General features: G+C 41.2%; 1 protein-coding gene across 7 annotated transcripts in view; it reads right to left on the reverse strand.

Moving 5' to 3' along the window:
- The window catches only part of kif13a (kinesin family member 13A), a 305123-nt gene that overhangs the window by 121078 nt on the left and 157019 nt on the right, over nt 1-27026 (reverse strand). For all 7 annotated transcript variants that reach the window (XR_007936595.1, XM_051935728.1, XM_028817275.2 and 4 more), the window contains 7 exons: nt 26580-26714; nt 23619-23731; nt 23248-23359; nt 11720-11932; nt 11327-11437; nt 9106-9240; nt 3280-3410 (listed from right to left, as the gene is read on the reverse strand). Coding sequence is in view for 6 of the 7 variants with exons in the window: in XM_051935728.1 (XP_051791688.1) it covers nt 3280-3410; nt 9106-9240; nt 11327-11437; nt 11720-11932; nt 23248-23359; nt 23619-23731; nt 26580-26714 (950 nt within the window). In the remaining variant the exon portion in view is untranslated. The remainder of the gene's footprint in view (nt 1-3279; nt 3411-9105; nt 9241-11326; nt 11438-11719; nt 11933-23247; nt 23360-23618; nt 23732-26579; nt 26715-27026) is intronic.

The raw sequence follows: 27026 nt of genomic DNA on the forward strand, positions 1-27026 counted from the left end.
TTATTAATGTGCTTGGACACAGAGCTCTGTGAACAGCCAGCCTCTTTAGCAATGACCTTTTGTGTCTTGCCCTCCTTGTGCAAGGTGTCAATGGTCGTCTTTTGGACATCTGTCAAGTCAGCAGACTTCCCCATGATTGTGTAGCCTACAGAACTCGACTGAGAGACCATTTAAAGGCTTTTGCAGGTGTTTTGAGTTAATTAGCTGATTAGAGTGTGGCACCAGGTGTCCTCAATATTGAACCTTTTCACAATATTCTAATTTTCCGAGATACTGAATTTGGGACTTTCATTAGTTGTCAGTTATAATCATCAAAATTAAAAGAAATAAACATTTGAAATACATCAGTCTGTGTGTAATGAATGAATCTAATATACAAGTTTCACTTTTTGAATGGAATTACTGAAATAAATCAACTTAGTCATGATATTCTAATTTTATGACCAGCACCTGTACTTGTATAGAAAATGGTGGTTGTTCTCTAGATGGATTTTGAAAAGCACAAGCAGAACCAGGAAACTGAAAACACAAAGGGGACTGGAAGAGCGTCAGTCTAAACAAGCGGATGTCCACACAGTAAAAGCTAACTGAACCTATCATCGAAGATCTCTCGCTCTGTCTCTCCATTCATCCATTGATACGATGAAGACCCTGTAATCATCCTGGGGAGGTAGAAGGGTCTATGACGGCACAGATGGCTGATCAGTTCAATCTTGCACAGTGCAGACTGTAGATAGTAAGAACTATTGGGAGTGTGCGGGCACAGGTTTGCCTGACCTGTCTATGTAGCTCTGCCTCTGTGGTTCTGGAAGTTTCACAGATCTCTGGGCTAAGGTGGATAACAGCACGCCATTTTGCTCTGACCAAAGCTGAATGCTCTTAAGAACTATAGCTGATGTTGAAGGCCTTCAGTTAAAATTTCAAACATTCCTTATATTGTTTCTTGTGATTCCTATGATAACACTTGGCACATTGAAGTTCCACATAAAGGAGTCTTTTACGGAGGCTACCGTCATGAACTTGAGGCTCCAGAGAACAACAAGTCCCAATAATTCCTCAAAATACTCCCTAGAGGGAGGAAATCCGTCAAACTCCAGCTAGTCCCCAAAATATTTTTTTTTAATAAAATGATTTATTTTTACAAAAATGATCTGTGGCACAAAATAAGATGTAAGGAGCATGAAGACAGAGGAGTTGTCTGAAAAAACAAAGGTAATCCAGAAACAAACAAGTTCCAATCCAGAAATCCAAAGGAAAGCCAAAAACAGAGCACAGAGGTCAACAAATCCAGAAATTCACATAAGCAAAATTAAAATCACAATGAAACTCACTAACACCAGCACTGTCAATGAACCGCAAAGGACTGTAGGTTCTCCTCAGCCTTTATAGGGTTGAGGGCAGTCCATTGATGGTGAGGGGCAGGTGGCCCTGTCTCTCAGGAAACCACCCACAAAACACATGGAACATACCAGAACTAGCATAGACACATGGACATTAAACACACCAACTAATGAGAAACATAGAATAATGTAAATAATTAATACCAGTAACACTATTCACATAAAGAAACAGAAGCAAAAATGGACAAAAATTACCTAGAGAACGAATTTGAACAGTGTGGTGGACAGCAGGGACCCATGCCTGGCCAGGACGCCCCTTTGGCACTGAATCTGGGGGAGCAGCCATGGGATGCACATTACGTCCCCCGGAACACTTGGTGGAAGCCCCCCTGGGTTGCATCGGGGCCACAATTATGTTACACTGGAGCTCATCTGATTGGGCTCCCTGGCCACCACCAGGGGGAGCTGCAAGGCTTCCTAGGCCCGTGTGGGCTGTAACACAGCCACACCCGGAAGTGCAGCCTAATTAGGCCAATTACCACCTGGACGTCTTCCGGGTAGACTATAAAAGAAGCCTGCAGCCACTAATCAAGATGCCAGAGTCGGGAGGAGGATGACGAAGCTGCCTGCGAGTAGTGGAGGAAGAATGTGAGTATTTTGATGTTTTGATTTTGGGTTTGTGTGCTTGTGCGGGACTGTGCTGTGGCTGAGGGACACAGGCAAGACGTGTCCCACAGTTGAAGAAAAATAAATCACTTTGTGTTAATTTTACATGTGCCTCCGCTGTCAGTCTGTGTCGGATTGGGCGCCTATATAGCGCCTTTCACAACAGCAATGGTCTGGCATGCTGACAGGAACTGCATCAGGATGGTATTATTGCTGGGAAGACCTAAGTGTGTGAACACTTCTGTCTGTAACTCTACTCTACCATTTGATACCAAGGAGTCTTCAAGGGCAGGTTATGTGGAAATGGTTCAGTGTCTTTATATGGTGCTGGTAGACTGGCCAGGTCTCACAGGTCACTGAGAAGTGTAGAAAGAACTATGGCCTTGTACATCTTCACCTTAGTTTCTAAGCTGCTGCCTCTTCTGTTCCACACATTCTTATGAAGTCGGCCAAAGGCTATGCTCACTTTTGCTATCCTGGAGTTCACTTGGTTATCAATGACATTGTTCATGATCACATGATCATGTACGGCCGAGGTATGTGAGCCTGTCCACTGCACTCAGTTTTTGGCCATCAACTGTGATACTGGGTTCGGCATGGGGCTTCCAAGGGGTTGCCTGATGCATTACTTCAGTCTTTGTGAAATGGATGCTAAGACTAAAGTTTCTGCAGGCGTCACAGATTTTGTCAACACTGATTTGCCTGTTGGCTTCAGGGGCAGCGATGAGTACCTGGCGAACAAAAAGTCCCTGACTGTGTCAGTTGCAACCTTAGTTTTTGCTTGATCATCGAAAATAGCAAGACAACAAAGTACTAACACTAATTTGTTTTCTTTGTCCCCAACTAGACCAATTTTTCTTCAACAGATTTCTTTTCTTGGAGCATGATGACAATACACATCATGAGATCCAACAACAGGTACAGCAACATGAAAACCACTAAAGAATCATGATGCCCATGAAAATCAATTATTCCAAAATGGTTTTGAGGGAACATTATTTATCAGAATAAAAATATTAAACAGTGCTACAAATAGCTACAAATCTTCCAAAAATGAGAATACGAGATTCCTGAGGTGCCATAACAAGGATTCCATACAATATTGACATGTGCATGTTGCCCCATCACTCTGATGCTTACTGAGTAAGAACGATCCTGGTGCCAACAATCTAAGCAATGAACTGTCATCGTTAGCCAATGGAACTCCAAAACATAAAATGAAGCAGTTGACGCAATAAATCTGTTACAGGCAGGGCTTACGCTTATAGATTACCTTGCGTTATCTACAGGTGTGAGCGTGACATCTCCATCTGGTGCGATCTCCAGAATGCAATGCTCAGGCTGGATTCCAATCCCAAATAACTGGATATCCTGGGAGGTATCAGCGCCAACTCTTGTATGGTCCTGTGTGAATAAAATAAGGCCAGCTTGAAATGTTATCACAAAAGTAACTGGAAATGTACAGAGCTAGCTGTCTTTAAGGCTGAGGGGACTTCATCTCACATCACTGGATCTTCAGGGCACATGGCCTGAACGGGTTCAGTCTGCACCACATGAACATCATTTATCTACTTTTATTGACCTTCTTTATCGTTACTAATTGCAAATTTATGATGAAATTACTTCCACAGTTCTATAGTTGGGAGTACAGGAAGATTAGGTGACTCACATAGGAGTCACCAAGATAAATCAACCTGGCAGACATGTACTTTACAACAATAAATAAATGCAAATAGACAGACCACAAATATAAGCCACTGATTACAGCTTGATAAAATGGCAGGTGTGTCAGTCCTGCTATGCTAAAGATACTCCCCCATGGTGACACATCAGTCCTCCCCCTCAGAAAGCAAAACATAGTCTTCTATATAACAACTCCGGACTCGGGATCAGCCATATACGCTTTAACTTGAACATTAGAACAACTAAGAAGAGAACAGGCCATTCAACCCACAAAAGCTCACCAGTCCTATCCACCTAATTCTTCTAAAATAACATCAATTCAAGTTTTGAAGATCTATAAAGTCCTACTGTTTACCACACAACTTGGTCACTTATTCCATGTGTCTGTGGTTCTCTGTGTAAAGAAAAACTTCCTAACGTTAGTGCAAAATTTACCCTTAACAACTGTGTCCCTGATGAACTCATTTTAAAGTCACCGTCTCGATCCACTGGACTAATTCCCTTCATAATGTTAAACACTTCAGTCAGGTCTCCTCTTAATCTTCTTTTGCTTAAACCGTAAAGGCTCTGCTCTTTAAATCATTCCTCATAATTCACACCCTGTAGCCCTTGAATCAACCTAGTTGATCTTCTCTGGACCTTTTTCCAGTGCTGTTATGTCATTTTTTGTAGCCAGGAGAACAAAAGTGCACACAGTACTCCAGATGAGACCTCACCAGTGTGCTATAAAGCTTGAAAACAGTAGACATCTTGGCATTCCCACATACTTGGGGGAGGTGGAAGTAATTTCTTTACATAAAATATGATTTTATTTGCGGTTTTACAGACTGGTCACTAATCACTACTGTTGTGTGTTTTCCTGATTTTCTGGTACTTGGTGGTGGCCCTTTGTGCCACTGTTCCCGGGTTTAAATATATGGCAGAGACCTGTAACGCTGGGAATGTGAAAAGAGCTTCACGAGAGCATTTAATGATGACATATTCATGGACTCTAGAATGACCAGTAGGGGCTGGGTGGTCTTTTAGCTTTGGAACCCCTGGAGGTTTATTTTCTACAGCATCCCATCAACTGGAGTTTTTTATTTTCCTCTCCTCCCTGGCTCTACAACCATAGTTTTTGTTGTTAAGCTGGAGATTCTGAAACTCTATTATTTTAAATTGTATTTAGAAAGTATTCCGACCTTTCACTATTTTCACATTTTGTTATGTTGCAGCCTTGTGCTAAAATCATTTAAATTCATTCATTCCCACATCAAGCAGCACCCAATGCCTCAAAGTGAAAACAACATTTTGGACATTTTAATTTAAAAATCAAAAACTAAAATCTCACATTGATTTAAGTATTCAGACCCATTCCTCAGTAATTTGTTGAAACCCATTTGGCAGCTATGTCAGCCCCTAGTCTTCTTGTGGTTGACACAACAAGGCCTCACAGGCCTGGATATGGGGATTTTCTGCCATTCTTCTCTGCAGATCCTCTCAAGTTCCGTCAGGTTGGATGGAGACCTTGTTATGACTTGGTCCCAAGCACTAAAGAATTCCAAATCTTCCAAAATAATTCTCAAAATGCCCACTAGAGGGAGATATGCCACCAGACCCCTGCCAGAGTCCTTATAAATTTAAAAGATTTATTTTCTTAGAATGCTCTGTCGTCCTGCGGTGGGTTGGCACCCTGCCCGGGATTGGTTCCTGCCTTGTGCCCTGTGTTGGCTGGGATTGGCTCCAGCAGACCCCTGTGACCCTGTGTTCGGATTCAGTGGGTTGGAAAATGGATGGATGGATGGAATGCTCTGTCACACAAAAGCTCCTCCATGGGGCACAACAGGCAAAAAGGAGTTGCCTAAAACAATAAGCCAATCCAAAGCAAGCACAGTCTGTGGAATAGAGGGTCCGTGGACTCAGCAATAGGTGGCCAATTTTAAATAAATAATCGCATCATGAGAAGGTGCAGGTCCCAATCACGTATAGGTGTGTGTTAATGTGTTTCGCTCCGCGATTAATTGGGGAACTGGCTGACCGCGCCACATTCAAATGTGAAGACGGGTGGATCAGTCAGCTGCCTCAATGATGCCACAGAAGGAAGAACTCCTCACACCTGCACCCAATTCAACAGGCAGTATAAAGGGGAGCCTGCATGGGGCAGAAGGGAAAAGAACGAATAACGAAAGGGAAGAAAATAGACTGGCCAGTGAGGGGGAAGAGAAAAAGAAGAGGAAGAGACGGAGGTAAAATGGAGACAAGCAGAGTGAGACAGAGACAGCGGGAGAGTGTACAAGTGAGAGCGCCCCTGCAGCAAGGAGGCAGGTGGTCAGGAGTGAGCTTCAGGGTTGCAGGTTCCTGAGGCTGAAGAAAGGGCACTTCTTCTGAGTGTCCTGAAATGTGGTGTCACCTACAGATGCCGAGAGACTGGCTGCAGGGAACATGTGAGGCTTGAATTGGGAGCCCTATTGAGAGCCAATAGGGATCCGGGCCTGGGCTCAGATGGGGAGCCCTATTGTGGAGTCATAGGCAGGAGGGACCTGGGCCTGTGATCTGAAGGTTGACTGCACCTGTCAGTGGAGTCTTCTCCTCCTCCTACGACGTCTGAACAGGGTAAGGTAAAGAGGCGCCAGGTGTAAAAAAGCAGCATTGGGGCTCATAGTTTTGTGGACTGTCTCTGGCTTTTAACCTCCAGTGTTTTTATTGGATTATTTACTGACCTGTTTTTAACCTTCACCTTCTCTTGTTTTAATGGATTATTTATGTATTAAAGAACTTTTTCACTGAACTATTTATTTGGGCATTTTGATTTTGATTGTTTGGATTTTTAATAAAAGCATTTTAGCACTTTATGCAATTACCCTTTGCTATGTGTAGTTTGCCTGACTTATCCTTTGGTTACGTTACAGGCGGTAGTGGGTTTGAGAGGCTCCCAGAAGGACCCAATAGTGTGGAGCCGACACGGGCATAAACTGGGCATAAACTTAAAAATCCCGTAAATCGCAAGTGAACTCACCAACTCCCTAGCACATTCAAAATGAACTTCCAGGAACTGTGGGAAACTCCCACATCCCCCCCTCCTCAGTTATACAGAATGGAGGGCAGTTCCAGGCAGGTGGGCCCGCCTCTTGGGGAACCACCTCAAAGCACATGGAACATAGACTAAGAAAATATAGCAGCCAGTTAACAAAAGTAACATTAATATAAATAAACAGCTCAATGATGAACAAAAAGGACACAACACATGGATTTGAACCCTGGCTGAAATATAATAGACGTTCAAGGGGCATTTATTTTCAGGTCTCTCTATTGTAGAGACGTTCAATTGGGTTCAAATCCAGACTCTGTCTGGACCACCCAAACATTCACAGAGTTAACCCTAAGCCACTCCTGTGTTGTTGTTGCTCATTGCTTGGGGTTGTTGTCCTGTTGGAAGGTGAATCTTTAATCCTGTGTGAGGTCCAGAGTGCTCTGGAGCAGATTTTCATTGAGGATATCTCTATACTTTGTTCTTTGACCCTGACTAGTCTCCTAGTTCCCAACCCCAAAGCACACCATGCTTCATGGTTGGAATGGTATTGTGTGGGCGATAAGCAGTGCCTTGTTTACTTCAGACATAGATAGATAGATAGATAGATAGATAGATAGATAGATAGATAGATAGATAGATAGATAGATAGATAGATAGATAGATAGATAGATAGATAGATAGATAGATAGATAGATAGATAGATAGATAGATAGATAGATAGATAGATAGATAGATAGATAGATACTTTATTAATCCCAAGGGGAAATTAAAAAAGAACAAATTGGTATTAGTGGACTCCTTTCAAAAAAACGTTAGGGGGGCGCAATTAAAACTGTTATGAAAACTCAGGTCACAAATACTTAAAGGTTGAGAAACGCTGGGCTACATGAAGGTTCCCAAGAGCACAGCCGCCTTCATAATTTTTAAAAGGAAGACGTTTGGAAGAACCACAACTATTCCTAGAGCAATTGGGGTGGAAGGGTCTTTGGTGAGAGAGGTGACCAGAAACCCGATGGTCACTCTGGTTGAGCTCCAGACAACCTGTGTGGACGTGGAGGAAACTTCAAGAAGAATAACCATCATCGCAACAGCTATTTATGACAGAGTGACCAGATGGAAGCATCTCCTCAGTAAAAGACACATGAAAGCCCACTTTTAGTTTGTAAAAAGGCACCTAAAGGACTCACAGGCCAAAAGAAATCAGATTCTCTATTCTGATGAATCCAAGGTTCCATGACAGGTGTGAATTTCTATCTATCTATCTATCTATCTATCTAATGATATATCATAGATGCATATTTTATTATACCTACTTAAATTTTATCGACATTTATCTAACTCTATATTTATTTTTCTAGTATCAGAATGTTGTTTAAGTTAATTTGTTTTGGTTTCAATAGATGTATTTTTCATATTTTCAATTCTTGTTTTCTTTTTTTCACATCTTCGCGTCCCCTTTTTTGTTACTTTGCGCTCCCCTAGGGGGGCCCGCCCCACAGTTTGAGAACCACTGATGTAGCCCTTCCTAGATCCGTGACACAAACTTGCTCCTTTGATCTGACAAGTTTTGCTCTGATACGTTTTGTCAACTGTTTGATGACAGGTTCTTGGTCACCTCTTTTACCATGGCCTTTTCTACGATTGCTCAGTCAGGCTGGGTGGCCAGCTCTAGGAAGACTCATGATTTTGACAAACTTCTTCCATTTAAGAATCATGGAGGCCACAGTGCTCTTTCAATGATGCAGGAGCTTTTTGTAGGCTTCTTCAGATCTGTGTCTTGACACAATTCTGTCTCTAAGCTCTGCAGGCAATTCCTTTGACCTCATGGCTTGTTTTTTGCTTGGATACACATTGTCACCTGTGAGACCTTCTATAGACAGATGTGTGCCTTTCCTAATCGTGTCCAATCAATTGAACTGACCACACCAAACAAGGTGTAGAAACATCTCAGTGATGATCAATAGAATTGGATGCCCCTGAGCCAAATTTCAAGTGTCATGGCAAAAGACCTGAGATCTTAAAAGATCTAAATACTGTACTTCAGTGTTAAATAAATTTGCAAAAATTTCTGAAACTGGGTTATTGAGTGATGCATGATGGGGGGGAGATGAATTTAAATGATTTTAGCACAAGGCTGCAACATAAAGTGTGAAAAACTGAAAGGGTCTGAATGCTTTGTGAACACGGTGTACATATCCTGTCCCAAATAACTCTTCTTTAGTTTTTACTTTTTTTTGGAACTCTCTTTAGCCATTAGTATTGTAGCTATGCTCACGTATGAAAATGTGTGATATAAATGAACATTGCTGCTATTGTTTGATCAGTAGATACCAGGATACACATCACACATCCTAACCTGGGGGTGAATTTCAGTGTTTAAAACATGAGGAGGTTGTCAGATCCTACCTTTAGATAGTAAACCAGCAGTTCATTCAAGGCCGGGTCAGCATTCAGGTTAACTAAGAAACACTTGTCTTCTCCAACTTTGATGCCTGAAGATTCGAGAGAAATCCCCATACTCTCAAGCTGTTTCTGCCTCTCCTGGAAATAAGTTAAAAAAAAAAAAAAGTCAGACCTATGGGTGGAAATGTAACATGCCTTTCAACTGAACAGAAAAGCTATGCGTTTTATTATGGGCTTTAAGGTCTAGTACCGATTTTCATTTTTATTTTGTAGGTGCGTTCTAACTATTCCAAATAAACTTGGCAGGGTACATTTTCATGAAGAGAAATGTCAAATAATACTTTCTCAACCCAAAACTGTCCAGGGTTTTTCAGGCCTAGAGGTCTCATCTATCTATTCTTCCACTTTCCTACCTAGATGTTCAGTTTCAGGGTTGCTGGGTACTGGTGACCATTCCAGTAGCATAGGACAAAGGCAGAAAAGAAAGCTGAATGGGGTACCTCAGGGTACAGTCATTCCCTGAGTGGGTTGGTTTACAGTTCATAACAAACATACATAAGTATGCTGTGACCACGAGGGGGTGCCAGGGAGGCCCCCAAATCCAAGACACAGTATAACACCAGACATTATATGAATAACATTAAAGGTATTGAAGAAAAGGCGCTATATAGGTGCCTGACCCGGCACAGAAAGACACAGAGGCATGTATAAAACAAGGACTTTTTATTTTTCTTCTTCACCCGTGGGCGCACGTCTTCCCCGTGACCCACAGGCAATACACAGTCCCAAAAGCACTCTTTTCCAACACAACAACAATCTGTTCTCCTTTCCCACCACTCCTCCGCAAGCGTTGTCCTCCTCCTCCTCCCGACCCTGGCTCTCTGAGTGGTGGTGACTGGCCCTTTTTTATAACCCACCTGGAAGCATTCCAGGTGCTTGACCACCTGGTTCTAATTGCACTTCTGGGTGGGGCTGAAGATTCAACCTGCCGGGCTGCAGACTCCATGCAGCTCCCCCTAGCGGCCACCCGAGCCCCCAACCAGGCTGTGGAGGACTCCATCTCCCCTGGAGCCATGCACTAGGCCATGCGCCAGGGAGGCTGCCACCAAGCGTCCTGGGGGAGGTATTGAACTGACCATGGTGGCTCCCTCGGAACAGGTGCAGCAGGGGCGTCCTTGCTGGGCATGGGACCCGGCTGTCCTTCACAGTATTTATTCACACAAGCACCTTTAAACATAATCCTCTCTCCAGTAATAAGCCACAATTATACAGAATAAAAAACATTTTTCATGGTGACTCTGAGGCTACGGATCTGCACTGGCAACTGGAAGGTTGCCGGTTCGAATCCCGTAAATGCCAATAGGGACTCTGCTCTGTTGGGCCCTTAACCTGCAATTGCTGAGTGCTTTGAGTAGTGAGAAAAGCGCTATATAAATGCAAAGAATTATTATTATTATTCCATTCCACTTCACATTAAGTGTTGCCCACTGACCCCCGACTCTGATTCAATTACGTAAGCCATCAGGCTCCCTTTTATGCTGGACCCAGGAATGCTTCTGGTGCCGTGCCGTGCCATGCCATGCCATGTCTTCCAGGGAGCACTCCCGGGCAATAAGGAAAGTAGGGAGGTCCTCCCCCAACAGCGCCCTCTAATGGTATGTAGGGACCCCAACAGGGCTGCATTTCCATACTCCAGACTCCTGTGGGTGTCCCAAGTGAGTTCCCATGTGAGAACCACTGCCATTTGGCATATGGGGTCAACTTCTGACTACTGCTGGTCTTTCCATTATTTGATAACGGCCAGATAAAATGTTATTTTTTTGTTCCACCAGCCAATGCGACTGCGCCATTGTACTGGCCTCCTGTCTGGGTAACAAATCATTCTCTGTTCCGGCCAGGATGCCCGTTTTCCAATTACAACGCTAATTTAGATCTGCCAAAAAAACCTGTCACACATATTTTTGGTATATGGGAAAAATATCAAATAAAAGCCTATGTGGACACAGGAGATAAAATCCACAAAGACAAGCACCAGGCTCAGGATTCAAACCCAGTTAGTTTGGAGCTATGAGGCCGCAGCCCTAGTGACCGTACCAAGAATCCAGGGTATCAAAAAGTAAAGGCGAGGAAGGTGGAGAAGTAAGAAAATAAAAAAAGAAATTGATTGAGTGCCTGTTAATTAAATTGCTTTGAAACAGTGTCCAATATAAACCATGACATTCACCTGTGCAATTTCTTCAGTCTTCCTCAGCTTCTCTTCCCATGTTAACGTCATCTCTTTGATAAGTTTTTCTGATTCTTCAAGTTTCTCTTTCAATTCAGGGGCCTTCATGGACTTAAATAAATCAAGAAAAATTCAGTTACTGGAGTACACAATTTTAAGTTAAAAGACACAATCGACAGAAACCAGGCAACTGGTAACCCACAGTTCAAATTACTGATTATACTCTCCATCACTTGTCCTCTTTATTCGTTTTTTAGACCTCTCTTTTTGTGTATGATGAAGAGAGTAAAACGGTCCCTAAAAGCAGTTCTGGTGAACTGGAGTTAGCCATCCTGCAGCATTCCACTTACGGGAAGATTAAATAGCTGCGTCCATTTCCGTTTTTGTACAAACCTCTGCCTGCGTCAGCTGCTCCCTCAGTTTTTCCACCTCTTCACGCAGCTCTCGGATTATTCGGGCATTTGGATCTTCATTAATCACAGCATGATTGACGATTCTCTTCGCCCGATCCGCATACCTCAGGGTTGAAAGGGTTTCCTCGTAATTGTCGGCTGCAGGGCTGACTGTGGCTATCATAGCAGTCTTGCTGTTTCCTCCCAAATTATCCTGTAATGGCAAAGCAACAAATATGGCTGTAAGAACAGGTTATTACAAATATGAAGAAAACCACTCAATGTTTCAAATTTATAATGTGTCAAAATCCTATAACGAGAAAAAATGAAGACGAAGGAGGATTTAAATGGAACAGGGGCCATAAAGCTTGACAAAACATCTGTAATTCATTATAAAGTACAAACCCTGGATGTGAACTCAGGTCCATTATGAACAAGGTGTACTGTTCCCCTAAAAAGTGGTGTGTGCACATTCTATTTTTCTCTTTTGTGTATCTCCCCAAGCTCTGCATTGTGTTTCCGTAAGTGATTTTGGGATAATTCTTACACTTGAATTATGAGGTATAATACAATTTGCATGTTTTATCATGTATGCACTTTACAGAAATGTATTGGCGACTCTGCACAAGAGGTTAAATGGGGGGAAAGGATTAGAGGAGACACAGTCACTGACTGCTCTGCCTTCTTCCACCTCAGATACGTATGTCCTCACTTATGGTATGCTCTCTTGTGGTCTCACTTACGACATGACTCTTACAGTCCAATCAAGACAAAAAGAAAAGACCCAATCAGAATCAGCGCTTACTTCGGACCCACCCCTATGGGAGCCACTCTAACTTGCAGAAGCCAATCACTGGCAGCCTGTGTTTTTGCTGGTGGAACTTGGGCGCTTTTTACTTTGATTTACTTTTCATTTTTCACCATTTATTAGCATCACTATTATTAAATGGGGTGCTGCAGCAACACTCCAGCTCGGTTATGTTGCCGTCTTTTTTTTTTTTGTTTCAGTTTTTATAGGTAAATAATGTTATTTTGTTATTGCAATGAGATTTTGATTCAAGTTCATCTTTAAGAACTTCATACATTTGTACTGTTTTGTAATGGCTATGACTATTTCACAGCAGCTTACTAGTCACATGATTAGTGTTGATTTAGCATGTGACATCACAACGTTAACGTTATTTAAGATAGTGGCACACTACAGTCGCCACCCACATTTTGAATATTAAAACAAATCAATGCAGAATTTTCAAAAGGATTTATTTTAGTAAGGAAAAGGATCAGTGGTGTCTCCACATTAACACTAGCATCCTTGAAGCCAGCAAAGTTTTTTGTTATCCCGGACCACCTTAGACAACTCATGTTCAAATAACATAGCGTTTTCAAATAAGGATGTTTTCATGCATGGATGTGTGTGCATGCACAAGAGAGAGCGACCGAGGCAGAGACAGATTTTAGGTCATTCCAGTGGTTACTGAAGTATAAAATAAACACTTTTTGCAAAGGTATAACAAAACAAGTGTGCTTTTATTCAAGAATAAAACTGAATAAAAAAATAAGTAAATAAATACATTTATATATATCATTCAAGTGACAACAAGAACCGAGCAAAAATGATTCACCCACATTTGTGTGTCTGGTTTTATCACTTATAAGAAAGGCGCTATATTGTGTCCGACCCGACACAGATTGGACATGGAGGCACTTGTAAAACAAAATAAACTATTTATTTTTCTTCAGCTGGCGGGCACGTCTTCCCAGTAATCCCTCCAGCCACAACACAGTCCCAAGCACAGTACACTAAGAAATCACCCCCTACAAAACACTCTTTCTTCTTCCACCACCACTCCTCACCAAGCTGTGTCCTCCTTCCACCTGACTCTGGCCGTTGAGTGGTGGTTGCTGGCTCCTTTTATGGCCCACCCGGAAGTGCTCCAGGTGCTTAATCACCTTTTTCCAGGTTGAAACTACCGGGTGGGGCTGAAGATTAGTCCAGCTGGGCTCAGGGACCCATGCCGCACCCCCCTGGCGGCCACCCCAGATCCCAAAAGGGCTGTGGAGAACTCCATCTCCCATGAAGCCCTCTGAGAGAGGCACCGTTCCAACACAGGGGGGGCGACCATCCAGCGTCCAGGGGGAGGTGCTGCACTGTCCAGGGCTGCTCCCCCCCAAATACCCATCGAAGGGGCGTCAAGGCCGGGCATGGGACCCGGCTGTCCGCCACATACTTTAGCACGTAACCTTTACAAGTACCATAAATTTACACAGGCTGTTACAGACTTAAATCCAATGTATGCTTTTATTATCTATATAATAAAAGCCCAATGCGGCGTCCGTGTCCGTGTCCGGGTTCCTTTTGGCTGTATAGCCGCCCCCGTAGAAAAGCCCCAGTCCTTCCCCTCTCAGAATTCCTGCTTACCCCCCTCCGTTCTTTCCCCTTTGTGCACGTGAGTATTTCGAGCCCCGCGTCTGAGTCGGATGGTTCCCCTGGTCACCAATTTGTGTGTTTCAAGCCGCGATTTTCTATTGTCTCCCTTCCGGCCCACTATGCCTTTCCGTCTTCAGATACCCATGTGCACTTGTACGGAGGAGACCTTACGGAACAATGCCGAAACGAAAGGCAACTGAACCTGCTGCTGCGAGAGTGGACACATTACAGCGTCATCACGAAGCAAAGAGGCAAAGGGACAGTCAGCATTCACACAGATTAGCTCAACGACGCATCTCTGCTGCACAACGAAAGGCAACTGAAACCCCTTCTGATTAGTCTGCGTCCCACACTTCGTGAATCATGGGTTTTGTTTTGAAATTTTGTTTCCCATGCAAAAATCAAATGTGGTGCGATGAAGGACCCAGTTCACGACTGGCAGCCGCGTTTAAACAGGGAGTCCTTCAACTGTGGTCATCCAACACGCAGCGTAGCACGCGCCAGGTCGCTAGTATAATAATAATATTATTATTAATAATAATAATAATAATAAAAATAATAATAATTGCAGCTCAAATTCGAACCAAGAACCCTCTTCACTGTGAGGCAGCAGCTCCACCTCTGCACCATCTGAGCGGATCTGTAAGACAGGCGCGTTTACATTCTGAAACGTGCAAACACACACACCTGCATTCAAATGTCTAGCTATGCAATTCCCCACAACTCACTGACAGATAAAAAAATCCACACAGACTTCAGCTGTGAGAATTTTACAGTGCGCTGACTTCAGCTGGCTGAATGGAGGATGGCTAAGTGCTGCTAACGGACACATTTGCAAAACAAAAGCACGTATATCACTGGGAAATTGCAGTGGTGATAAGGAGCTGCAAGGAAAATTAAGGTGGTCCGGGACAATGAAAAAATTCACAGGCTTCAGGGATTCTAGTGTTAAAGGCAGTGACACCACCCTCCCAGGCTGATCTGGCTGTTGTGCAAAAATTAAATAAGTAGTAAACTTACCTCAATACTTTAAGATATTGTTTAAAAATTTAAAGCAACCTCAACCTAGCCGTCATAATCAAATACTTCCAATTTTGCTACAATATGATCACTGCAACTACTTAAATAGAAAAATATTTGTTTAGAACATTAGAAAATTTTTGGTGAGAGCAGCCCAAACAAAGCTCGCCAGTCCTGTCCACTTAATTCTTCTAAAATAACCTCAAGCCGAGTTTTAAAAGTCCCTAAAGTCCTATTGGTGTAATTCTGGACAGCACGTTGTCTTTCCAGTCTCACATCAGTTCTGTTACTCAAGCAGCTTATTTTCACCTGTGAAACATTAATCGCTTGCGTCTATTTTTGTCAAATCACTCTACTGCCATTTTAGTCAACAGTTTGGTCACCTCCTGCCTGGACTATTGTAACTCACTTCTCTTTGGTCTGCCCCAAAAGTTACTACATAAACTTCAACTTGTTCAAAATTCGGCTGCTCGTATAATTACTAAAACACCCTATTCTGATCACATTACACCCGTTATTCAGCAGCTTCATTGGCTGACAATAAAGTTTAGGGTCAACTACAAAATTTTAGTCCTTTACATATAAGGCCATTCATAATCTTGCCCCCACATATTTCTCACAGCTCCTACAAGTCATTAAACCCTCTCGTATGCTCAGATCCTCTTCTTCCATCAACTTAAATAATCCACCAGCACGTCTTGTTACGATGGGATATCGAGCATTTAGCAGATCGGCACCTTCCTTATGGAACTCATTACCTGCTTATTTTAGGAATATGACTACCCTTTACCAATTTCAGGCTAATCTTAAAACTTATCTGTTCAAAATTGCTTATTCACTGTAATTGTTATTGGTGTTTTATCTGATGTTTATTTGGATTTTAAATTTTCTAGTCATTAAATGTTTATTTTTTAACCTGATTGTACAGTGACCTTGAGTTTTTTGAAAGGCGCTTCAAATAAAATGTATTATTATTATTATTATTACTGTCTACCACACTACTTGGTCACTTATTCCACGTGTCTGTGGATCTCTGTGTGAAGAAAAAGTTCCTAAAGTTTTGGTTAAATTTACACTTAACAAGTTTCCAACTGTGAGTAACTATCTCGATTCACTGTGCCAGTTCCTTCGGTAATTTTAAAATCTTCATTAATGTCATCACTTATTCTCCATTACCTTAAATTGAAAAGATTCAAATCCTTCAGTCTTTCCTCATTACTCACATCCTACTATCCTGGAATCGGCCTAGTTGCTCTTCTCCAGACCTTTTCTAATGCTGTTACGTCCTTTTTGCTGCCCGGAGAGTAAAACTGCACACAGTACTCCAGATGAGGCCTCACCAGTGTGTTAGACCTCACAGTGCATCAGACCAGTGTGTTAGACCTCGTAACCTCCTCTGACTTGTACTCTACTCTCTGTGCTATATTATCTAACACTTTGTTGCCTTTCTTAATGGCTTCTTAATTTGTTATTGGGGTATGTGAAGTTAATCTTCTCCCTGGCACCTCTAGCTTGTGTCTGGGCATGCGCTCAAGTGTGCGCATGTGAAGCCTGAACTTAAGAGTTCTGTCTTTGGGCTTGAAGCCCAGAGTCCTCTTAAGCAATTTTTTTGTTATGAAAATTAAAGCGTAAATTACCTTACATGTCGCTATTTTGGAGTGGTGTTCTTCATTATCACAATTCATGTCAATTGTTAATGTCTAATATGTTTTAGAATTTTGTCCACTGAACAAAAATTGGAAATTTACAAATATTCATTTGAATTCATGTTCAAAGTGTTGAGTATCTGATGTTGGGATACCTTGTAATACTGTTCTTTGGTGCTTGATTTGTATGACAATTTAATATATTGATGGGTCTTCATTTTGTGTGATCTTTAATGGCATTATTTGGCTGAAATGTCTGGAGCTGGTAGCCCAATACATTACAAACACACTGTTTCTCCCTCGTTCACAGTTTACTACAGGTGCTCTCTATCCTCAGCCAGCCTCATTGCTCTGCTGCATCCACTACCTGCGTATTGACTCTTCCCCCAAGTGAATGTGTGAATGCCATCTGCGCTTACTTTCTTCAAATCCATAAGCCAATGCAAACCAGGATCATTCCCCAAACTCACTGGTGGCCAAGAACCCAGGCTAATGGATGCAAGATCTTTGAAATGATGCTTTTGGAATTGAAGAGAGGATTCTTGACCAATGAACGAGGCAGATCTTCAGTTCCAAAGCTCCATCCCACACAAATTACGTTTCCTGTTTATGCCCGGTGCCGATTTTCCGGAAACCTTTACTTAACAATATTTTAGCAAAAAATGCACGTGTTTTGCAAGTAGTCAACATATAATTAGATAACGGACATGAAGATTATATGATACGGGTACCCTAAGATTGTCTTTTTTTTTTTCATTGACTTTTTGAAATTATTTGCCGTGGTCCAGCGCTGGTCACCATAGACTGCCATTCTCTCAAATTTTTTTTATCTCCATTCTGTTTCTTGGTCATGATTACAAAGCATAAATAACATAAAATATATAATATATATATTTTTAGATGGAGCATTCTTTTAAGTAACTATTTTAATGTCTCTCTATTTTAAAAAAAAATCTTGGAAGGAGACAAGACGTGATTGTCTCAGAGACACTTTCACGTCCCGTGAGACGAGTCTTTGTGCCAAGCGATGTAACCACACCCGGGGCCGGAAGCCCCGCAATACAAAAGCTTATACAAAGAGATTTGGAAAAGTTCTGCATGGTTATGTCAGACTCGTTTCTTGTAGAGAGAAAGAAGCGATATTCACTCATGGGCAGTTATATGTTGCATTGTCACGATGTAATTCCAAACACGGGATCAAAATTCAATGCGATATTGACGAAAAGGTAAAAGAGATCAAATATTTGGACATAGGTGATATGACAGAAATGCACCGCACGAGATGCAGATCGCGCGGCACGGTAGCAGCAGCAGCAGCAAGCCAGCAGTTGATCGAGCAAAGAGGAGGTAAAATAAAAACTGTATGTGTTTCCCATTGTATCGCCATTTAAAAGGGGGTGTTGGAGGAGTGATCGCATCTCCTTGGGGTGCATTCAGCCCCCCTCTTCACAACGCAAAATGATTGGTGCGTAGCATAGGCAGGGGAGGGAGTGGTGGGCGAGCAAAACAAGCAGCCCCCTAGTGTTTAAAAGGATTATCCACAGCTATGATTTTGTTTGAATTTTTCATCTACTCTTGAAGCAACACTTCTTGTGCCAAACTATGAATTTTGTTATTCCAAGCTTGTAAGTTTTGTACGAAATTGGTGTCTGAGGATCACCTGCCAGCTTCTGCTATGGTATGCGATACCACTCCATGATGAGAGGGGGCGCTGTTTCTAACAGTATCATCTCCCTCTCACTACCAAGAAGATGTCTAATGAGTGCAGCTGAACCATTCCCACATTGTCCCCAGAAGTCCCACCCTTCCAGTCAGACCCCTATAAGAATAGAAGTCCCTGGAAGAAGGGGTCTCAATTGGGATTGGAACCCCTGTATGCAGGAGCTGCCTGACACAGACCCACTTATAATTCAAGGCGGCAGCAGCAGCAGCGTCTGTTTTCTGTTGCGACCCAAGTGCTTATTTCCGTTCACTTTCTTGGTGCCTAGCATGAGTGGTCCAGTTGGCCCCCCAACTATTCTCTGGGACTCTTTGACTCCTTCACATGTTCACAACTTTCTAGTCACTCATTTTACAGGATGTTTTACGGTTTGCTTTGTAAAGGCGTCTGCTAAGTGCAGAATAATAATTAATATTATTTGTGTTTGAAAATTAAAGGAAATCAGGCAGACATGTTGAAACAATAACTCAAAACCAAGACCTTTCATTTATGACATCTAACATTTAAAGTAAAAAAAAAAAAACACATCAAAAACCGAACATCCCAAATAATAAATCAAGCCCCGCAACGCCTAATGTTACACGTTGATTAAATGAACTATCAGGCGACCTTCCAATATGCTTGTTTTCCCCTGCTGCGCAGCTGCTTGCTCAGAGCGTTCATCGAAGGTGATCTGTTGACCTTCCCTCCGGCACTGAAATGTGAAACTTGAGTGTTTTTTTTTTTTGCCAGCCTGTTTAAAAATATCACAGCTGTTGGCATTCGAAAGTAAATGGCAGTCGCAGATTTTCCAGTCAGAAAGACATCTGAAGGCACCCAGGAGTTTTTGCATTTTCAATCACTTATAATAAAAAAAAAAAAAATCGGAATTTCTGATTTGCTGTTCAAACTGAAAACGTTTCAAAATGCACTTTTATAAAGTAACTGATCAGGAGTTTATTTACAAAGTTAACAAATCTAATTTACCATATGGTGGGCACCACTGCTAAGAAGCTTTTAAAGGAATGAGTCCTTTCTTTATATATGCTTACAGCCAAGTCACATGATGGATTTCAAAATAAAGGGGAAAAATCGCTGAAGGCTAAAATAAAGGCAAATGCAAACTAGATTTCCATCATGGAACTATGAGGGTTTGCTGTGTATCAGTGTTCAGCCGTTACAAAAGGGACAAATAAACAAAATCTCCACTTATATACAAAGGGTTTATGAGATTTCAGTCAATTTATTTTGTTCTTTGACAAACTGCCTGGGGCAGAAAGGGAGCCGGCTGACTCACGACAGGCCTGGCAGGGTTTGTGTTTCCAAAGTGGAAAGCCCCTCCAAGCTGCAGTATTAGCTAACGGCTGGCGGGCATGGGGGGAATTGGGCAACATGGTTCAACTGTGCCCTGGAAGTAAGTAAAAAAGAAGTCACGGGGAACGCAAAGAATACCAAGAGAATTTCCTAAAAATTGTCAGATGCCTACAGCGGACAGCTGTTTAAGGATACTGTGTCTTTAAGGTACAAATTAGGGCGCCTGTGACCACCAGAGGGAGCCCTGGGAACGTGACCCTAGTATTTTAAGAGGGTGCTGCTGATCCAGGAAGTAACCATACTTTGCATTATTTATTTATTTTTATATTTTATAGATATAGATATCTCAAGTAACATAGTGTACAATCAAGCAGATAAAATTTGCTGAAGTTAAGCAACAAATTACTTATACATTTTAAATTGACATTAAAATTGTGTGCCATAGTGAAACACAATCAATAGTTGATATGATTTTAGTTATGACACGATACAACTGTGCGAAAATGAAATGTGCCACATTCACATACAAAGCAAGGGTGGAGTGGTGGCTTTGGGATGCTACCTGGAAGGTTGCTGGTTCAAATCCTAGTACTGCCTGCCTAGATAGATAGATAGATAGATAGATAGATAGATAGATAGATAGATAGATAGATAGATAGATAGATAGATAGATAGATAGATAGATAGATAGATAGATAGATAGATAGATAGATAGATAGATAGATAGATAGATATGAAAGGCACTATATGATAGATAGATAGATAGATAGATAGATAGATAGATAGATAGATAGATAGATAGATAGATAGATAGATAGATAGATAGATAGATAGATAGATAGATAGATAGATAGATAGATAGATAGATAGATAGATAGATACTAAGGCCTTTAACCTGCAAATTGCTCCAGGGGTACTATACAATAGCTGACTCTGCACTCTGACCTCCAAAGGTCATGCGAAAAGACAATTTTCCCTCGGGTGAGACACAAAAATAACCGGACTGGGCTTGGGGCTTTCCTGGAAAACCGTCTGGCGGTCGGCTGGACGTGAATCGTAGAGCTACAGTATATCCCCTCCTGTATGCTCTCTCAAACTGCCGACCAGCTAGGGATATCCTGTAAATAGCCCAGTCAGTATTTGCACAACAATCGCTACACGATTGCCACGACAATGTTGGGTAAAAAAAAAAAACGAACAGCGAGACAACGCTCCCGCGCACAATGTTTTTTTCCGCAAAGCAGTTTTTGATTGACAAAAACATTCCTGTCCTCGGTCATCCTCCCTATTCGCTCAATTTAGCTCCCTGTGATTTTTACTTGTTCCCGAAAATCAAAAGTGACCTGAAGGTAACACATTTATCTTCAATGGATAAAGTGAAGACAGAAACGGCAAGCCTGTTGAAGAGCCTCAAGCAAGAAGACTTCCAGGACTGTTTGAATGAATGAAAGATACGTCTGGAGCGGTGTAGAGATCGGAAGAGAGGGGGAGTATACAGAGGGTGACAATGTTTAGAATGCTGTAATTCATCAAGAAATATATATATGTTTTTTTTACCAATCTGGTTATTTTTGTGTCTCACCTCGTAAATCAAAATCAAAAATGTAGTTAACACTTCGGATTGCATTTATTTTTGGTATGAATAATTCTCCATACACATCTAGTTGTTAACTGGGAGATTACTGTATATGCTTCTTGAACTCTAACTTTTGGCTTTTTGTAGGTTTCGGAATTTTTAATATTTGCACTGACATTATTCTTGGTGTTTATATTTTTGTATTTTGACCCTTTCAGTATTTGTGTTTTGCTCCTTTTTTTAAAAAAAATGCTAGTTTTTCATTGATGTCTATTATTAGTTTGGGATTTTTCCTTGAATCTTTGCAGCTTTGTCTTATTATTTGCATTTACATTTCCTTATTTGGCTGATGCCTTTATGCAAGGTGACGCATAACATTTATGATACAATTGGTTCCATTTCTTTTAGTTTTCCAATTGGAGCCCAGGTAGGTCAAGTGACTTGCTCACACTGGTGTCAGAAGTGGGATTTGAACCCACTACCTCAGAGTTTGATGTCCAAAGTCTTAACTACTACACCACACTGCCTTAATTCCTTATTTTGTAATTAGATACATTTCTTTAATTACATTCTTACATGTGGCCAGGGTTTTTACGATTTCCCACTCCTTTTATTGGTAATTCTTAATTAACATGTGTTAAAAGTTTCAGGGCTAGGCCTACTCAGAGTCTTCAGACCTGTTTTGAGGTTTTTGCCCTCTTCAAATCTGTGGAACCCAGAATTAATAAGAAATATGGTAGTACTATCAATATTTAAACCTTTAATTATATTGGAGTTGAGTTCAAAGCTAGTTTTTAAAAACTGATTCATTGACATTGTCCACTAGAGCAGTAAACTGCTCTTACTATAAAATGTATTCATGGTCGATCAGGTTCTTTAATTGCCCTAAGTACATATAGGCAAACAGACACGAATCACATGTAAGAGGACAGAAGATGCAGGTGTTGTATCAAAAAGACAAAGCAGAATGGGAACAGCAGAAAGGAGCACTGGAGGTACCAAACACACGGGCATTATGTTATTTTGAACGCTAACCACCACAAGAGCTTAATGGTCAATATCTCTGCCTGTTCTCCCATTACTGGCTCTTGTGTTACATGGACCACAACACAATATTTCTCAGTGTTTTTCATATCATGACCCGCTATTTTACACGTGTCTTTGTGACTCATTAGTGCAGCGGTTCTCAAACTGTAGGGCGCGCCCCCCTAGGGTAACAAAAAAAGGGGGCGCGAAGATGTGAAAAAAACAAAACAAGAATCGAAAATATGAAAAATACATCTATTGAAACCAAAACAAATGAACTTAAACTACATTCTGATACTAGAAAAATAAATATAGAGTTAGATAAATGTCGATAAAAGTTAAGTAGGTATAATAAAATATGTATCTATGATATATCATTAATTAAAAAAGAACAAATTGGTATTAGTGGGCTCCTTTCAAAAAAACATTAGGGGGGCACGATTAAAACTGTTATGAAAACTCGGGTTGCAAATACTTAAAGGTTGAGAAACACTGAATTAGTGAATTAATGACGATCAACAGTGTGTGGTCCCCCATTTGCGAACTGAGCATGTCAGAAAAAGGAGCAGAAATATATTGTGCGGCAATGCTGGTCTTTTGACAACCTGCTGTGACCCACTACCATTATGAAGAACAGGAAAATGCAATCCACTGGTGACAGCCCACTGGTTGAGAAACACTGGACTAGAATAGCGTGAGTGGGCTATGTTAATTCATTAACTTCCACTTAACACTTTGTTTCTAATTTATACTTGTTCTAAATATTTGAATTAACACGAAAAGAAAAGAAATCCACACAAAATGAGAACCAATGACTCACCTTGAGCAACCAAGTGAGGACGGAATCTCTGTAAGGCACAAACTTGGTTTTTCCTTTCCCAGCAGACTGGTCTGCAAGTGCAGAAATGACCAGGCCTAAAGTGGTGAGGGATCTGACAACACAGGAGAGACAATGATAAGAACAGAATTCCTCTAACAGCATAGTGATGGACATTTATTCTAAAATTACTAACACTTTGCTATCTTTATATACCTGTTCATTAAAGAGTTAAAGTGAAGAAGTAAGCTGATTGGTTGCTTTGAGAAAAACGTTCAGAATAATCGAGGAGTGAGAGCCGAGTATCAGGCCTAAACCTGAACTCCAGCTTGCTGCAGAACAATACGTGAAGTACAATAAACATGACTTCTTACTTGTTTATATTGCTGCCTTCCTTCAGACGCTCTCCTGCTGCACCGGTTTTGGACACCCGCTCACTTCCAGCCAAATCCACCAAACTTATTTTGCTAACTTTTTCTCCAGAGTTCTTGAAAACAAAAGAAAAGGAAACAAATGAACTGCTATGGTTTAAACTATAGAATGTTCCAGATAACAGAGCGTGAAATCCCGTGAGGCTGGAGTTCCACAACTTGACCCTGCAAACCATATCACATAACACGACTTTTACGGCATTTTTCTGTCATGAGTTTTCATTTACATAATTTCGGGGAGATGGAGGGAGTCGTGTAGATGGACATACCCAGCAACTCCGTCCAACTAGTCAGCCACTCACTGTGACAAAATCACACAGGTTTGAATTTGTCTTAAGCTGTAGGAGCGGCCTCTGTGTGTATAAGAGCGAACAACCAAGGAGCACTCCGCTGGCTGTGCAGAGTGTTGGTTACATTTCTGCCACGACTTTCCCCCATGGTAGGAGTTCAGGTTTCTCATTTGTGCCTGTTATGATAATTTTTTCCATTAACTTTGTTGATCAATTTGTTTCTATACATATATGTACTTTTTCTCTTTGCCACGTGTTTTGTAGGTGGTCCCACCTCAAGTGACTGCCTTCAGACTTGCAGAGGCTGAGAAAAACCAACAGTCCCTTGCAGTTCATTGAATGCACTGGTGTTGGTGAGTTCTCTGGTGTTTATTGCTTCTCTTTTGATTATTGATTTTTCTGGATTTTTGATCTATGTCCTCTGTCTCTTGACCATTCCGAGGACTTGCTTGCTTCTGGATTGCGTTCTTGTTTCAGGCAACTCCTTTTGCCTTTGTGCTCCCTGTAGGTTATTTTTGGTGCCATGGGACATTTTTGTAAAAATAAATCTTTTTATTTATAAACATTCTACATTTGCCATTGATGTGTCTAGTCAGGGTTTGATCCCCCACCCCAATGGGCATTTTCAGGACTACTGTGTTTAGGAACTCTCTAGTTCACAACACAAGGCATATACTGTAGATACGAGTAATAAAATATGCAGATGTTTTGAACTGATAAACACAAGAGGGACTCATCTGCCTGATGTCTTATATTTTAGCGAGACTAGGGGGCTTTGCTCCCTGCTCGCTTCGCTGTACAACCCCCATGCAGGCCCTACGTGTTAGTCACTTCCCAGATCAGCCACCTGAGATGAATCGTGCTGTGATTTTGGATAAACACGAATATCAACTCTGTCTTTGATATCTCCGTCTTTCAAAACTATTATCGCTGACAATTCGTCACATGTTGGTTTATTATAAATGCAACCGTGATCTTTCAGATTCATATAGAAATCCAAGAAAACTTCTTTGTCCATGTTTTTCAGATAAATTTAGTGTAAAGTGAGATACTTTTGGATGTATGGATTTGTATCTAATAGTGGTTGTAGAATTTCTAATACGTCTGATCGTTTAATTCTTTCAATTGTATGTTGCATCGCTTCGCTGTGATCATAAATATAAACCTGACCGAATTGTGGTTTCTTTGAAATTAAACTTGTCGTAGATTTAATTGTTGCGGGACCACAGATTCTCATAGCGTATGGTCCTGAATCGTGTAAATCTACATTTTGAGCACTGAATGATGTGAACGCGAACAAATTATTGTAGATTCGGATATTTTGCCTGTAGTGTTTGTGGATTTCACTTTCACCAAGTAACAAATCTTTTAACTCTCATGGATACGCCTCTTCATTAGGAAGAAACACTACTTTTCTCTGATAGCAACATGAATTAAATGATCTACAAGTCTCCGACTTAAACTTTAAAGCTGAACAATATCTACATACTTTTGTCATACCACCTATGTCCATATATTCGATCACTTGTCGCGGTTCCGTTATTTCACCAAGTAATAATTTCTGTTTGTTTGCGCTAATGCAATCTTTACTATCAGTTTTTTGAGACTTTCGAATTTTCGTACTTTCATAATCTCTAACCTGCTCTGCATGTGTATCGCGCCAACGTTTTTGAACCCCTTTATGACGTTCTACTTTGTCTTCTACTCTTTGTCTTTTCTTCTTTTACTATTAGTCCTATATTTCCATCCCCGCTTAGACCTGTTAGGTTTTCAGTTCATCTATTGGCACAAAGTCTCATCTCGCGGGACTTGAAATTATCTCTCTGAAAAAGTCTTGTCTTGTCCCAAGATTTTTTTATATAAAGAGAGATAAGATAGGAGTAAAGGGGGTAAGATTATGGCTAAACTCACTGTACCTAGAAAGCATTCACCCAGCACCAGCTAAGTTAGGAAGTCCGTTTTTGTTTGCTACAAAAAAGGATGCGCTTACGATACTTTTGAAATGTAAACATATTGGAAAGCCGACATCATCTAATTTGTCATCTCCTGTGATTTTTACAGTAGTCATGTAATCTGGCATGCTCCGGCAACAAGATCTGCAACTTAAATTGTCAAGTCTGACATCCCCTTCGACATGAGTTGTAATGTGACATCGGCTTTAGTGACATTTTCCTCTATTTTCAGTTCTTTCCTATTCTTTTAACTAAATATCCTGCCCTAGTCAAAAATGCCACGACCTAACATACAAGTTTGGGATGCATAAACAAAACTGTGGCACTATCAGGAAAATTCATGTATTTGTGGAAAGAACTTGAAAATAGCGACAAGGTCACTTTTCTATTTTAATGTATTTTGAGCTTCATATTTTTGCAGACAGTGTCTCAGAAGACGTTCATGAGGCTCTGTACATTATTAGACTGCTTGAGTGGCATATAAAAGTGAGTAAAAGGCACGCCGATTCCAGTTGACTCGTACCTGAAAACTATAAAGCAGCACTGCAAAGCTTGCAAGTGGGACAAAGTAATCACTGGACTGATGTGGAACAGCAATTTCCATAAAACATACTTTCAGAGGAATGTCACGTCTAGACAGATTTGTAGATAGTCACACTTACCCCTGATTGTAGATCATAAAGTGTCTGAGTTACAATTATACTAAAAACTGCATGGGAACGGCTGCTTTCTTCATTCATATTCGTGGCAGCAACAGTCCGGGATTTATTACCTTCTGACATCAGAGATTCAATATCCTAGGAAATTACAACACAGAAAAATAACACATAAGAGAGGACTATTGAATGTGCGGAGGCCATTTCATTCATCATGGATGGCTACCCTCTGTTCTGTCTAGATAGGGGGCTCTTCATTTTACCTATATAGACAGGTCCCTTCAGTATTTCACCTTTCTAAACGCAGGGTGATTCAAAAAGATTCATCCGATTTCAAAGTGCCATATTTTTACAACTGTGAGGCGCCTAGGGACCAATCACATACCAACTGAAAGAGGGTTGTCACAGAGGTTCTGACTGTCACCAGAAGATGGCTCCTTTCAGTCTGCAAGG

Source organism: Erpetoichthys calabaricus, chromosome 13, assembly GCF_900747795.2.
Source record: "Erpetoichthys calabaricus chromosome 13, fErpCal1.3, whole genome shotgun sequence".
In the NCBI taxonomy this organism is placed as follows: Eukaryota; Metazoa; Chordata; class Cladistia; order Polypteriformes; family Polypteridae; genus Erpetoichthys; species Erpetoichthys calabaricus.